This window comes from Pelobates fuscus, chromosome 13, assembly GCF_036172605.1.
Source record: "Pelobates fuscus isolate aPelFus1 chromosome 13, aPelFus1.pri, whole genome shotgun sequence".
Classification (NCBI taxonomy): Eukaryota; Metazoa; Chordata; class Amphibia; order Anura; family Pelobatidae; genus Pelobates; species Pelobates fuscus.
The window spans coordinates 100,800,050-100,816,740 of record NC_086329.1 but is presented as its reverse complement, the minus strand read 5'-3'; the positions used below and the strand labels follow the sequence as shown (position 1 = coordinate 100,816,740).

General features: G+C 42.1%; 1 protein-coding gene across 8 annotated transcripts in view; it reads left to right on the top strand.

Annotated features, from left to right (window-relative positions):
• MEF2D (myocyte enhancer factor 2D) overlaps positions 1-14,777 on the top strand; it is a 151,766-nt gene extending 136,989 nt beyond the window's left edge. For 6 of the 8 annotated variants that reach the window (XM_063439464.1, XM_063439467.1, XM_063439462.1 and 3 more), the window contains 7 exons: positions 887-1,097; positions 2,321-2,377; positions 4,749-4,939; positions 5,529-5,549; positions 8,167-8,296; positions 9,421-9,568; positions 10,578-14,777. In XM_063439464.1, coding sequence (XP_063295534.1) covers positions 887-1,097; positions 2,321-2,377; positions 4,749-4,939; positions 5,529-5,549; positions 8,167-8,296; positions 9,421-9,568; positions 10,578-10,899 — 1,080 coding nt within the window. In that variant the 3' untranslated portion in view covers positions 10,900-14,777. The remainder of the gene's footprint in view (positions 1-886; positions 1,098-2,320; positions 2,378-4,748; positions 4,940-5,528; positions 5,550-8,166; positions 8,297-9,420; positions 9,569-10,577) is intronic. The other 2 variants (XM_063439468.1, XM_063439469.1) reach the window with 1 other exon arrangement.
• The last annotated feature ends 1,914 nt before the right edge of the window (positions 14,778-16,691 follow it).

Here is a 16,691-nt window from a genome sequence, read left to right as displayed (position 1 = left end):
GGCTCTCCCGGGCAGGTAAATAAAACAAACAGATTGCGGGCCAATGACTTTGTTGTCAGTCATGCTGCCCAGTTCTACTCTAGGCCTCTCCAGTTGCTGCGGACTGATCATAGCCCGGCCCCGGTTTAGCACGTAGTCTGCGCTAGTTTGCTTTTATAACCCAGTGTTACTCAGATAGCAAACTCCAATCCTGTTATTAATGCACACCTAAAACAGTAACATTTTGTCAGGGGGCAAGGTGTGCTTGTCTGTTCCTACTGGCAGCTGTAAAATCTTTAAACCGGCTTCCATTTCCCACTCACCACTAACCTTTTACTTTCTCTTTTGTCCATTATCTTGTTTTTACTGTTGTATTTGGATACTTGAATATGTTTCTTGCTTTGTTAAATAGGCCTTGGCTGTAAAGGAGTTAAGTTTAGGGGCTCCGTGGGGGGAAATAAAATAAATAAACGCCCTCTTTCTGAGCAGATAATTTCTCAGATGGTGCCCCACTCACTCCTTTGAATATCGTGGCCTTTAAAAATGGCGTGGGCTGATATAATGCCTTGTCAACAAATCACGTGGGCGTAAGGCAGATCTGCTGTCTAAGGACGCACCCAGCTGTGCAGCAGAAAGAGTTAATGGCTTATTACACCATGGCTAGAAGAAAGGTCTTCCACGATAACCTTGCTCCATCGATCAATGTGACGTATTATTGAGCCCTCCTTTTATATCAGAATGTTAGAGGGGGTGCGGATAACAGTGCTGTTTGTATAGAGCTAGATAATGCAGCAGGGCAGTAGATATGCTGAAAACCAGGCCACTGATGTTAATGATATTTCTAACTTAGTACCACGTGCTGAATGTCATAAATGAAATTGGTGGCTGATGGAGTCTGTGTTTTCAGTCTGCAGTGCCAGCCCCAAATTTTGCCATGCCAGTTACTGTACCGGTGACCAATCAGAACGCATTGCAGTTCAGTAACCCCGGAGGATCGCTGGTAACGCAGTCCTTGATGACAGCTTCTCTGGCAGACCCTCGACTCTTATCTCCGCAGCAGCCAGCCTTACAAAGGAACACGGTATCTCCAGGGCTACCTCAGAGGCCAGCCAGCGCAGGTAAGGCCTTCCTGTGTGTACACACACATGCCAAATACTTAATAACATATGGCGTGTAGACTATTTTCTTAACACAGTAGGATCGAGCTGTGAGCTTTGTTATATTTTGCCCCTTGGTTTTTTTTGTAGTCATGGAATTTATAGTGTTCCTTTTTTACAGATGATGCCTGTATGTTACAGTAATTATTTCAGGTACTTTAGTGTTGGAAAAAAAAGCTGACACATTTAGAAACTCAAAATTAATTTCTTCCCAGCAAGATTTCTACACATTCAATAAGCCTCTGCCGCCCCTTGGTTCATGGAATAAATTAACAAGAGTTTTGCAAATGATGTATTAAAGAGGCAGTTCGGTAGCGGTTTGTGCTATATCTTGTGCTTTCATTAAAGGAGATGCAATGTATTCTCTTGTTTAGAAGTGATCTAGCGGCGAAGTGACGCACTTATATTGATAATACCCAAGGCAGAGGTTGCAATAACTGTTTCTCTGTGAAGAACGGCTGAAACAAGCGGTCACACTACAGTGGGGGCTATATAGAAAGAGTAATATTGTGACACAGTTCTAGAAGTGGAGCAGTCACCATAGAAACCACCAGAATGTTTCTGCCCCACAATCCCCCTTCATACATAACTCTGTATTTTAAATCCCCAGTTCTGCATTCCATTCTATGCAGAATACAGCGGCGTGGGGTTTAAAGGGACAATAGAAACATTTCAGCTCAATGAATTGGTTATGGTGCCTGGAGTCCCCCAGCACTGTTCCTCTCTTCAGTGCTAAGCCATTTTCAAGCAGCTTAACACTGAATGAGGGTCCCTGGCGTTCCATAAACCCAACCCCACTGGGGATATTGCAAAGGCAGAGATTACACACTTCCTTCTCGTCATACCAGCAATGGGCACTGTGATAGGCTACACGCAGTCAGCTGACACTCTCAATCAATTACAGCGGCTCATTGCTGCCCAGGTTAATGCTTCCTTATTAGCTCAATCAGCACAGAGGGGATGGGCTTCTGGGGTCTTGTGTTTAACACTGAATGGAAGGACCGCGCCAGGGGACTCCAGGCACTTACACAGTTACTGCTTCATCTCTTTAAACCGGTTTATCAGACAGAGAGCCTGCCATAAATACTGTAATTTAAGTTCTAGCAAGAAATGAGGAAGATGTAATCATCTTTGGAATAAGGCTAATCTGGATTTCATTTATTTTACTTTTTGTGACCTTGTAGGAGCCATGCTGGGAGGAGACCTGAATAATTCGAATGGAACTTGCCCAAGTCCAGTAGGTGAGTTATGTCTACCTGTCGTGAACTGTGCCAGGGAACATAGAACGAACGTTACCTTGTCATTCCGATCCCCCACAAGACCTCCTTACTCAGAAGATCCTGTGAAGGTGACCGTGTCCTACTGGGGTTTATGTGATTTATGGCATATGGTGGTAAATGTTCTTGATGACCCCAAACTGCAGAATTAACGCATACCGTCACCTTCAGACGGACTCTTCAAACTATTAATTGAAGAATCGTTCATGCACAACATTGAATCTGTTCATTGGATACACTTTACCTGTGCATCTCCTAAATAATTCACATGGAATATTAATTTAATTGTTCTACTTTGCAAATATTGTACTACTTGTGGCTGATCAGCGAGTCATCATTTTGTTGGGGACTATATGCTCATTAAATCTGAATGGAAAACAGAGGCAAAAATAGCGGATCTGGAACATTTCTCCAGCTCAGCCGTAGTCCCAATGTGGCTAGATTTAATTCACAGAATTACCCTTCAAGTCTCATGGCGAGCTCTTACCAGGTCCATTTGTGACTTTGAGTTTTAAAGATATGAAAGGTCCTCCTGAAAGATTCAATGTTTCTTATCTCTAGCAAAAGCAGCAAAGTCTTACGAAGTGAGCAAGTGCAATTTAAGTCTTAAACCGGTTCACATGGAAACTGTCCAGAGCACCTTATAACAGTGGGTGCTGAGCGGTTAATGTTTCAGAGTTCCCCAGAAGCTCATCGATTTCTTCTCTGTTCTTTGTAACCCCCCATCACATTAGCATTACATAGTAAATAGCCTTGCTGCCTGTGAGATTAATTTTATTAGTATCATTAGATGGAGCCCTAGACTCCCATGGCCCTCTCTTCACGGGGCCCATCTGAAAGGCAGTGATGCAATGCCAGTTTCACGCTGGTGTCTAAGACGTTTAATTCTCCTCTCCTGCTAATCACATTGGACACAATCCTCCATGTGTGCCATGAGATCTGTCAGCTGCGTTTCCCCTGCCAACTAACACTTTGGAGAGGAGGGTGCTGGTTATTCAGATTGGTACTCAAAGGGGAAGGGGTGAAGTATAGAAGCACCTTTTTCATACATGAGATGAATACGACTGCCAGTTTCAATGAGCAATGAGCAAAAAGGCACATAGTACAGTAAGGTTATACACTTACGGCCTTCTACCAGGATATAACTGGTTAAAATAGATTTACTGCTTTTTATTGTATTCTGTGAGGGCAGCACACATACAAATCTCTGTCCTCGCTGTTGGAGTTTAATCTGCTAAACACGACTGTGTCTGCGGCCTGCACTAGATTGCAGTATGGGGGAAGAAAGTGTACAGACAACTGCACACATTAACGGCTAGGGTAAACAATGGATTGTGCACTAGAAACTTTCCACATGCTTTGCCAGCCTGTGACGGAGGTTCTGGGAGTTGCAGTTGGAGAGTTACATGTTGGCTAGCCCTGACCCCACTGGTTCCCCCTCTCCAGCCTCCATCAGCTGTTAAACAATTCTAGCAGGGCTGGTTCTATGAATGTCAGCATTGACGTCACTTGGCATTCTTTAGATTCCATCTGCCCCGCTCCAGGAAAGCAGAGCATGATTTGAGTTAGAAGGCCTGGGGGCATGGCCCAGGCGCCCATGTCTGATATCATACACCTAGCCGCTGCCCTTTCACTTTACCAACAGTCCTTATATCCACACCCATTAACCCTTTCACAAAGCTCTGTGACACTGAGCTGGGCCTGCATTGTTAATCTGAATATGAACCGTATGCTATAGGATGGAATAGGTGTAATTACAATCCAATCAGTGAATAAAACAATGACTTCACACTTAAAGTATTATCTGCAGTACTCACTTGGATATAGGGGGATAATGCTTGTAAACAGGATGTACCCCTTCCCCCCAATAAATAAATATCCACACAAAATATACAGTTTCTAAACTCATAAGGCTACTTACAGAAACCTGTCTCCAGTAAAAATATAGGTATTTGATCACACCATACAGGATTAAACTCACCATCACAATACCCCAATACAAGTCGGCTATTTTTTAACCAGGGTCTCTACCAAGAAAACATAGCTAAAATACGGGATAGAGGGCCTGTGCTGCTCTTCAGTGACTGGTTTTCCTCTTTCCCTAAAGATCTTACCATCTGAGGCCCACCAGCTATTAAAGCAAATTATGGTCCTCATTATTACTATACGGAGCAAAACAAAGCAGAGGTGAGATGGACCTGCAGGAAAGGAGCAAAAACAGCCAGTACCTGAGACCAAATATCATAGAAGCTTATTTCCTACAGAGAAGCCAGCCTAACAATGCCTAGTTTCCCTCTCTCTACACAGTGACACATAATCCTTCTTGTTCTTGCAGGGAATGGCTACATCAGTGCTCGGGCCTCTCCAGGCCTCATACCAGTCTCCAACGGGAACAGCATGGGCAAAGTCATACAAGCCAAGTCTCCGCCACCTCCGTCCCAAAACAACCAGCTCGGAGCCAACAGCCGCAAGCCAGACCTCCGTGTCATCACCACGCAGGGCAACAAAGGGTTAATGCACCACATGGTAAGTTCATCCTCACTGCACATGATATAGTCAATGCAGGAAGAATCGCAGAGTGGGTTAATTCTACCAATCCGGCTTAAGTGCTTTTCATAGTTTACTATTCCTTGTTTAGTGAATAAAGCTGGATATATGGATTTATATGCTCGTTATATACACCTCGCGGTAATGTTCCTTCTTAATAAATCAATCCAGATCATGGCTGGTGGTGTTGGGAAGCAGGTTTAGATGCGGCAGGCTGAGAGGATGAGATCTGGTTGGAAAAGTATTTGCTTTCCAAGACTACAATTCTCATGTGGCGACAGGGAATTATGGGAAATGTAGTCCAATAATGCTTAGAGGGTGCGGGTTTGGACTCTGTCACTCATGGGATCATGGTTTTGTATGTTGGCACCCGGGGCACTGGAGAGACTCACCTGAAGTTCTCCCTCCACTGTGTCAATATATTCTGGTTCTTCGACCTTTTAGCAGATTTTATTTTATGTGACAAGTCTGTTTGTATTGTTCTGGTGATTTGGCTGTGTGCTGCCTTCCCTAATTTAACGGTTCTGTTCCGTGTTTTCTCTTTCCTCTCTCTGCTTTTTGCACCCAGACGGAGGAACAGTTGGAGATGGTGAGTTAATGTGCTTGCTCTGTACTGTATCTCTCTATCACTTACCTCTTAACAATATGCAAATCAGGCAATAGAATATTGGAAGAATGTGCAGCAGGAAAAAACAAACAAACCCATATTATTGTGTCAATTGGGTAATTTAGTGCATGTGGGAATTTGAAAAATGAGTTAAGGACCACCTAAAACGTATCAAACTGTAACCCTTATATTGCCGGTGGTGTAAACGGCACCTGACAGGACATTATGGTTTTGTATGTTGTTACAACCGGTTTAGTTATGGATGGACGATACATCTTGGAGTAAAGCCTCCCATCTAGATGAATATGCACCTTCATTTTCCATTGAACATAAAACAAATTACCGTCACTTGAAAGGCCAGAAAAGAGTATGTGTTGTTCACCTACATTCTCAAGTTTAGACATGATAAGTTTATAGGAACACGACAGCCACCAAAAGGGCAAGATAAGAGAACCTGATGTATTACATAAAGTATGATACAAAAAGTCACCAGACAACGTCTGTGACTGACAGGGGGGCTTACATCAGTTCTTGGCAGCTGTGACAAGGGGACAGTGGGCTTCCTTGCACCTGGATGCATGCATGCATGCAGCAAGAATTGGTATGATGCTTGAGTGTCCTTTTAATTAAACAATTAACGTAGAGTCGAGCAAGGCAGGAATCAAGCTATACTCTATAATTCTCTGTATCCCTTGACTGCGTGGCTCTGTTATACATTGATTTATGGTAATCACCAGTCTCTGCGTGAACTCAGGGAAGGTCAGTGTAATCAGTCTTAGCCTATCCTCTTTAAGGAGGATTGCACCCACATAATTTGGACCACCACCCTATGGAAAGTTACTGTTCCGATGGATCTAGGCTCTGAATTGCTCCACTTATCATGGGTGCTATTGCATGTCATAGTGCAGTCTTACTGGACGGAGAGCCTAGGCATTACTTTTATATAAACACGTTCTTTTAGTCTGGGTTTCCGTGTTCTAGCTCCAGGGCTGCATGCCAGCAGGCTGCCTTGTAACTTCATGCTGAATTGGTGGTCAGTGAGCTCCGAGAGAAGGCTTTGAAGCTAGGAAATCACAAGGATGCCTATATGAGGAGAAGTAAAAGGCAGGCCATTCTCTTCCAGCTCTGTGTCTGGAGGAAATAACAGCCCAGCTGGCCTTTCTTCACACCGCGGATGTGTGACCTAACCCAGAGTCTGCGTGTGATGCTCCCGCAGCATGAAGAGACAATTGTATGCCTATCAGATAGATGAGACGAGTCAGTTAGAAGAAAAAACAGGCAGTGCCAGAGAAAAGGCAAAGGACTTTATTAGCAAAACGCGTGGAGGCTAATAACTACAACCATGCTGGACCATCAATGAGAGAAGCTGCTACCTAAATATACTGAGGATATTTATAGGGTATATACAACTCTGCCATTGAAACCAATCTGGGGCCACTTCCCAGGAGGCAAGGGAATTTGGGATTTTGAATATATTTGAAACATAACCTCCCCAGCCAAGAGTGTCCCAGTCACGGCATATAACAAACACAGATTGTGTCAGGGATATTCTGACTGGGTGATTACCACTAAAATGTACAGTGAGGACAAAGAATTCGGAGATATAGAAACTGCCAATCTGTTTTAAATCTATTATTCATAATAAACATAAAATCAAACAAAACTTCACACAACACACAAAGACACAAACTGCGCAGCCAATGGGGAGAGGCCGTTACGGTATTAATCTCTCAAAATTTCTCTGTTTTCTTTTAAAATGCATATTTGATATTTAGCAAGTGGCATGACCAGTCCAGGCACACTTTGCAAATGAAGAGAAAGGAAAGATTGGGAGATATTTGTTGTTTCTGTGGTTCACTGGCATAATGATGGCTGGCAGGGAGCCAAGATGGAGCCGCCCAGCTTTATGATAGATCTATAGATGTGAACTTTTTTTTTCCAGTTGTAGCAAACACATATTTGCTAAAGATAGGAGATAAGTAAATCTAATCTTAAAATCCCAGGAAGTGACTGTTCCCCTTTAAGCACATAATAACAAAGTATTTAACCAGGAATGGTACATTCAGACTACTCTGGTTTCCAAGTACGTCCTGGGGATGTTACCTTAGCCCAACATCCAGGGGTTGTTACTATCACCCAATTTAATGGCACTCATTTTATCTACCTCGGAAGGATGAAGGGCTGAGTCAACCCTGCCGGGTTAGAACAGATTCTGCTGATGCATTAGCCCACTGAGCTATTTCACCGGCCTCACATACTTCGAACCTGTAAAGCTGTAACCCTCTGAACCAAAAAAGGGCAGTAACCGGGGATTAGCCATGTCTGCAGAGGGTCAGCTCTTGTGTAACAGCCTTTTCAGGCCGAGAACACACACTGTTTCTGCATGGCTGCTCTGACGTACATAGCTGTAGGGCTTCAGCTCATATGGGGTAATAGCTGCACTGGATATATATAATGCATACACTGTGATAGCATGCAGAGTATAGCAAGTAACAGTGTGGCTGATGGTAAGCATGGTGCGGTGTACAAGCCTAGGATGCATTAACGTTGTGTGAGTAATGTGATTTCATCCGTCGCTGTTTCTTTGTTCCCCCTGCAGAGTGCACAGCGGTTAGGGGTATCCCAGGCGGCCCACTCCCTAACCACACCGGTCGTTTCAGTGGCAACTCCAAGTTTACTGTCACATCACGGGCTACCTTTCTCTGCCATGTCTACAGCGTACAACACAGGTAAGATTTCCTGCCACAATCCTCGCTGCATCAATCGTGTATTTAATATATGGATCAATGTGTGCCTGTATTGAAAGCCTACCTGCCTCGTGCATTCATTGCCTAAGCATTTAAGATGGGTGGTTTCACAATTGGTTCAGAACTAGCTACTTTGCTTTTTTTATTTATTTTCTGTTGGTCACACCTCAGCTTTCCCCATGTACTGGTAATACCTGTTTTTAGAGAGGCCCCGTCTTCACGTAAGACTGAAACTGTGTACACCCAAGAATAGGGCGTGATACAAGCACACATGTCACATGGCTGCAGTGATCACACATTCCACCTCTTGCATGTCGCTACGGTCCCAGTACAGATCTTGGTTACAACAAGGTCGATTTAGAAAGCACGGGTCATCAAATCATAGGTTCACAACCATCCTCCAATACACACTTTATTGATTGAAGTGTTCCTTTAAATCTCATATCACTCTGCTTCTTGGAACTCAGCGTTGGTTTGCAGTCTGCCCAAAGCACATTCTGTATGGATTCCCCTCTCTCAGTGCAGGGCAGATGGTCCATGTATAGAGGAACTTCGTGTTCTTCTTCTTACTAGATTACAAAGCCTTCTTTTTTAAAGGGTCTCTGTCTCACATGAATCCATAAATCATAATTTTCACATGTGCAAGTTGAATAGACAGCAAATGTGTAAATGTACAGTTATCCTAAGACTACAAAAACCCTGTGCCAGTTAGAGTACCTTGAAAGCTGCCACACAGGGAAAGCTTAGGCACCTGCCTGATAGTGTCCCTTTAAGGACAGTAATGGGCGTAGCTGACCACTTTCTGTAGTGAAGTGACAGAGCTGCAATTTTGTGCCAACGCCCTCTGTTGGTGAAAGTGTGCATTAACTTGCTTACAGCAAATCCATTGCTGTAATAAAGGTTGAGACCAATTTTTACATTTATTTTTTATTTTATTTATTTTCATGTGGCAGCCAAATATATTTCTGTCACTAACTTTTAAAATCAGAATTCTGTGTTTTCTCATATGCAAGAGACGCATACCAATGGTGTGTCACCGATAACTATCCGTGGTCCGCGAGATTTGCGTCCAGCGTATAACCAGTTATTTTCACTTTTTCCCCTAGATTACCAGCTGACCAGCGCAGACCTATCGTCACTCACCACATTCAGTTCCCCCAGCGGGTTATCACTAGGCAACATGTCCGCCTGGCAACAACAACCGCAACATCACCAACAGCAGCAACTAGTCCCGGTGTCACTAAGCAACTTGGTGTAAGTACTCTACTGTCCAACGCATCGTCCAGTATACCGTCTCCTCCGTTACGTGATGTGACTGGTTATTGTGCACAGTTCAGTTCACTAGAAGTATATATTTTAAAATGGTCCATTCCTAAAACCATATATTTTATTTGCTTTGCGTAGTTTTTGATCTCATGCAAACTGCAATGACGTTATTACAATTAAATATGTTAATCTGTTACCACCCAAAAAGAAATGCAAATTAAATATTTACACTGAGTGAGTGATTGGTATGTTGAAATCTTTAAAACCCGCAGTGGGTTACAGTAACCTGCTCCAATAAGGGAATGGGGGAGAACATAAGGTCATTTAAATGCCTTTTGTTTGCATGTCTGCTGCTATATGATGAGGTCTTAGTAAAAAAATAAAATAAATAAAATTTACTGTCTGAGTGTCAAGCAGAGCGCAGTAGAACTGCAACAGTTTGCTTTTTATGTTTTGTTACTCCATCTGAGCTGTGGTTTTCTGTACGAAGCCCTGATTAACATTGCTAAGTGTACTGAATGCCTGAGCGAGTCCGGCTGTTGGTTAGAGACCTGCTTTAGTCTTGGGAGGGACCAACCATCCTGGCTCAGCTGGGATTATTAAGGCATTTGGCCATTTTGGACCAATGGTTACCGTTGCCTGGCAACTTGCGTCATATGAGAGTAGCTCAACTCACTAGGTACAAGTTCATGGTCAACAAGTGATATCCAACCACGAAGGTGTTCAATGCCAGCGAAGCTTCACCTTGATTGTGTTACAGACAGAAACAATAACTATGCAATCCTGCTGCAGTCTTCCTTTTGCAACTCTTCTGTTTATTGGTTCTGGCCTATTGTACATTTCTGACAGTGGTAACATCTTTATCTGCTCTTTCACCTCACCAATTCTACTTCATATTTGTTTCTACTTTTCATTGTCAACCCCACTCTCTTCCTCCTCATTGCCTGACGCATCTTTTCCAGCCCTTGAAATTTTGTTTCTGTTCCTCTTTCCTCAGGTCAAGTGGGCATCTGTCACACACTGCCACACTGACTGTCAACACCAATCAAAATATCAGCATCAAAAAGGAACCACCTTCTCCAAACAGAGAACGCAGCACAGGCACCCCTCTGACCTCTTATTCTCACCAGAGCAGACATGAAGTCACTGGTCGATCTCCTGTGGACAGCCTCAGCAGCAACGCCAGTTCCTTTGAGGGCAATGATCGAGAGGACGGGCGGGGTGATTACTCGTCCCTCGGGCTGCTGAGACCCACGGGGGACGGAGATGGTGAAAGCCCATCCGTAAAACGCATGCGACTTGACGCATGGGTAACATAACTGCCCTTTGCTTCGACACTTTTTCTCTTGCTGTCCACAGATGGACCGAGTTAAAGGGTGGGAGGGGGGGTGAGGGATGGAGTAGTCATCATTGGGTTTAAATGCTGTAGGGTGGGAACCTATCATAAACTGCCTGAGATATAGCTTTAGTATTCGGTAGGCATTCTTCATAGTCCAGTGCTTCAGGCAATGTCTGCAGAAGGCCAGGCACTCCATGGCTGCCATAAGACTTTCTATTCAGTATGACTGCACTTTTATGACCTACCGAAATGGAGGGTTAACTTTTGTCGGGGGGTCACTCAACTACAGCTGCTAAAACTGCCCCATCACACTGACATTACCACCCTCAACCCACTCTTATTGCATTTGCCTACTCCAAGAGTAATTATAGCCAGATGGGTAACGTGTGGGTCCACATGAGAAAAACTGGCGATTCAACATACAACTCAGAATATTTCATTATAGATAAAACCTACAACATGCCCAACCACTGCCCTGTAAGAGATATATTATGAGCTCAGTGTTTCCCTATGTACTATGCCCTAACAGGGGTGGGTCCACCAAGTCACCAGGACATTATATATCTTTTCACTATTAGTCGCAGGCAGAGCCTGACATCTTTTCTATTTTTTGTATATGGCCAGGTGTTTCCACTCAGTCAGAATACACCGTCCAGTACGCCCAAAGGGTACCACAATAACAGAAACGTATTTAGCTTATTCACAGCAAGCATATCAGCCCGGGTTACACATGGACACAAACCATCTCTACAGCCATGGAGTCCGACAACATGCAGACATTGCCTATTACAAAGAAAACAAACAAAAAAAAAAGAAATATATATAATATATACATATATATTTATTCTTTTAAATGCGGTATTCTTATTTTGGAGGAAATGCACGCTATGATTTCACTTACTGAAGGAAGCACATTTTGGTTCAATATAAGTTTGGGCAGCAGCCCTCTAAAGAACTGAAGGCGTTCAGGTATCAATATCACAGCTATTTCCCGTCACCGTTTAGTAAGTGAAATCATGTCTGGAAAACAAAATCTCCTCGTATTTTAAACCCTCTCAGTGCCGAAGGGTAGTGCATATTTCTTTGGACTGGAGGGCTTAGAATCGAAGGATGTTAGGTTTTATTTTTCCTAGTGACCCTGTCTGTCAAGATGGTCTACTTGCTGTAGAATGAACGCACCCCATCTGTCTGTTCTCTTGGGCCATCCTCACATTTTGCTGCAATTTTAATTTATTGGCCATCCATCAAACACCATGTAACCTTACCAGTCCCTGTGAGAGGCAGGTTCTACACACACCACCTTACCAAGCCACAACCAGAATTGCAAGGTACCTTCTTTGGCCAAATGTAAGTGTCACCGCTACCCCTTGTGGTCATGCATCCACAATCAGACACCGTTCTTTGTAAGAAGCAGTGTTTGACTTCTACTGTGTGCTGGTCATCCTGCAAATATATACAGCTTCAATTTCATGCTGGACCCAAAATGCAACACTTTGTAAGCTCCTGTAATAGCGGACATTAAACTAAGTTAAAATGTACCTCGACGGGATTTGCCAAACTCAAAACAGAGTTTGTACAGTTTTGTTTTAAAGAAAAGCAATTGTATGACAGCTGAAGGAGGGGAAAAAAGTGTATTTAAAACCAAAACGCCCAACATCACAATTCTAATTTAAATTTATAGTGACACAGTAATGTCCAGAGCGTAATACAATGAGTTATTTTATTCTATTCTAAAAGGAACAATGTTACACTAGCATTTGCCCAAAGCTACTCCATAGTGTTTTGTGCCCAAATGACTTTCTATAATACCTCCACCACCTGCTGTATAGGTGAATTCCATCGAGCAGTAGTTTCTGAAAAGATGGATTTTGTGCTGTGTATATTAAAACACAAATGTTGGCTCATACACATCAATGTCACACACACAATGTGAGGTTACCGAAACCCGGCAACGGTTATTGTATCATACACTGCGTCCTATTAATGACCACAGCACAACAGTCACTGCTTGTCACATATTCTTATAAGAGCAGCTATCACTCACGTGATTTAGCGATCCTTAAAGGGCATTAAAAATGACTTCACCTGGAATCACTATTTGAGCACAATGTTGGAAGCAAATTGGTTATTCGAATATAATTGAAAACACAAACCCCACACTTGTCATAGGCGAGACCTGCTAACATATAAAAAAAAAAGCTGGCCATGTGCCCGTGCATTTGGCACTTAAACGGTTACTCACTCAGGAACCAGGAGGAGCTAGATCACTCACTAATTAGTCCTATTAATGAATGTATTAAAACCGCAGCAAAATGGTGGTCAGTATGATTAATGAAACCCAAGTAAGAACGACAGTGATGGAATGAGGCAAGTTGGCCGTTGAGACATTGTTATGGGCATTGGTGAAACCTCACGGGCCTTTGGCAATGACATTAGGTTCTTTGAGAACCGTTTGTTTTAATACTTGTTTTTCTCACACAAATGTAAAAATTAATCCATGAAACTCATATTAATTTTCAAGATGAGAAAAAAAAAAAAGACAATCGTTAAAAAGAAAAAAAAATGCGCGCGAGAGAGAGAGGGATATAATTCCCACACCCTGTTTTTATCTGTAAAAATATTTGTTTCTGATTTTTAATATTATTTCTTGTGCTCATTTGTGCTGTTGACAGTTACATTGTGAATATTTTTTTATATTCGTAAATTTGCGTTCTGTAGAGTAGTTTATTATTGTTCATTTTTTTGTTTTGTTTTTTTGTTTTATGTTTTATTTTATTTTTTCTTCCTGTTTTTGGTTTTCCCTCATTTTATTAAGGGGTGTGGCAGAAACTTGCACGAGACACACACACACACACACACACACACACAGACACACAAAATTTACAAGTTAAATGCTGCAGTTTTTAGAAGAGTGGAGAAAATTAAAAAAGAAAAAAGGAGCATATTTATTCTCAAAGGCTAAAAAAAAAAAAATGTGTAAGATGCATGAAGTAATATTTACAAAAAAAACACCAAAAAATAAAAAAAAAAGTCAAAAAGATGTAACCTCAACAAAAGTGTAGCGTTTAAAATTTAAACAAAAATAGCTAATATATTGTGTTTGGCTCGTTCGCTTTTTGTTTCAAATGTTTTTTTTTTTTTTCAGATTTTTTTTTTTGACTATGAAATACATTTGTGTATATTTTCATATAAGAAGTATGCACTGATATGTTTTAAAAAATGATATATATATTGCTTTTTAAAAGTGTGGTTACTTACCAAAGTCTCTGTCTATGCTTTCCCTTTTGAAATGTTAATGGTACCCTGACCATTGGGTCTTACGCATCAACAAGCTTGGTGCCAGACATTGTCAAACTGTGCATATCCCCCTGTCAACAAATGGTTCAATCTACCATAAGCTCTCCATCTGTCTTTCAGCCATTCATTTCATTGCCATTTAAGGCATTTACACATGCACATCGGGGGTTGAGGGGTTTGGAGAAACTACAAAGATATTTGGAGAGACGCATTGTGTTTTTGCCAACTGACAGACACAATAGCTAAATTTCATTATATTTGTATATTAAATGTGTTGCCATAATCTGATCACAAGGTGGCAGCACTACAAGCATAACGCAGTTCTTAGAAGGTCTCTCTGACCATTCTCACTTTTACACATCTTGCTCGACTACATTGAAAGTGATGTGACTACGTTGTAACTATAGCATGGTGCTTAAAAGATGGTAAATGGTACAACACTCTAAAATGGCATTAGGCGCCTCAGGCTGCTGAATTGGCACCCAAAAAGGAAGGTAATTGATGGCATGATGATTTCAGTATGCAAATAAACTGCCACTGGGTATTCTGTAGATACGATAACTGATACGTTTCTGCTTGCTAAATGGAACTACACTTATCATTGTGTGTTCATCGAGCAATCTACCGCTAAGAGCACTGCATCTGGCTTAATTCAAAATGTTAATTGCATTATGAAGTCACTGCATTAGAAAAAAATACGTGATAAAAAAATGTTAGAAAACCCATATGTTTAAGTTTGCCGGTCTGCAGGGAGCAGGAAGTGGCCTGCCATTGTGTCGGTGGGAGCGCAGCGTATAAATAAAGCTGCTCTTAGTAATGCTCATGTGTGCGACTGCAGCTCTGGCTCTCTCATAGTAAGCTGTAGGAGAGCCAGTGTATGCCAGTCAGGACTTGTACCACAATGTGGGTACACTGTACAAGTATTGGCACAGGAAAGTTTAGCTTCCCCTATGGAGGTGGCAGCACAGGGGAGTGCCTTGCTTCATAACCTGTGTATCAGTGCTTAGAGTCCATGCTTACTGTGAGCATCCATCGTGTGCCAACAACCATATTGCAAAAAGTATGGCCAGCTAAGAAAATAAAGTATCTAGCAATTCAGCAATATTGGCCTAAATGTAAGGTGTGGTTGCCAGCAAACCGCCAAACAATGTTTATGGTTTTAAACTTTTAAAATCACAAAACCATTTAGAAATCAAAGCTTTGACCATCAGCACAAATATCTGCTGTCACTGTCAGACTCGCTGCTTGATTACCCGTCTCTTCGGTGTTGAGTCATAATGATACAAACAACAACAACAACAAAAAATGTCATTACTTGCTGGGAAATCCACACTGTAATAAATCAAAATAGGACTATGATTTTTGACCTTGTGATCCCAGACAGGTATTCTTGGCTTCCTCAGTTATATAGGTGATGGATAGAGCATGATAAAGACAGTCAGTGTGGATATGGTGCTGCTGGCATTATGGTTTCAAATGAGAGGTACAGATAACTAAGCCTGACGCCAGATTGAGCGCGCTTATTTGGATGTAAATAGCACCAGCAGAACAGAGAGGGATGACGTACCACACTCTCCCCTATAGTCCACCTGCACAGTATCTGTGCGCCCACATACACACGAACCTGTAACAGTAAAGATTAATTGATAGAAACCAATCTAATCATACCCTATGTTTGGTGTAATTTACCATCATAGAGAATCTGTACCACAGACAAATAAAAGCTAAAATAAAGTGTGTTTAAGCTTTGGTCTGTAATACACTACAGCATGCTGCAGTGGGTATTGTGCCCTGGCACCGCAATCTTACCCCACGTTTAGTGACCTCTTATATGCAATCCACGGGGTACCACTCTCCAACGCCACTGTAGCTGGAAACTCAGCTCTGAGCTAAGACCGGCAGCAGGGGGCAATCAGCTGACACTCACCCAATGTGCTGGCCCTGCATAGCTTGGGAGAGTGCTGGCACCATAACCACTACAGTGTGCTTGTAGTGTTCTTTTAACAAAGAACCTTTTCACAGTACAGATCCTGCATGCTCACAGTGTCCAAATACTTGGGAGGAACCGTAAGGAGGCTACAGTTCTCCAAATTATGTCAGCGAATACATGGCTGTACATAAAGTTAAATTACAGAAATGGAATAGATGTAAAAGGGACAGCCCCATAGCACCATAACCACTACAAAAACATTCCTAATTATTAGTCTTTGGCATGGGGAAACATTTCAGTTCTTCCTAATTGGTTGGGTTTGGATTTTTTTACTTTTCGTTTCTGAAGAATTCTGGTTTGATAAAATGTTTTGGTTCAGTTCAAAATTTGCATCAAAACAAATATTGCCAGAGAAACCCTAAATTGAAGAAAACCTGGTGCCTAGTTGGGTCGTCTAATGCTCTATTCAGTTTAATCAGAATTTCAGATGAATTTTATTTGGAAATGCGCCATATTGGTCAAAATTCAATTCAGACTAAGTGGAA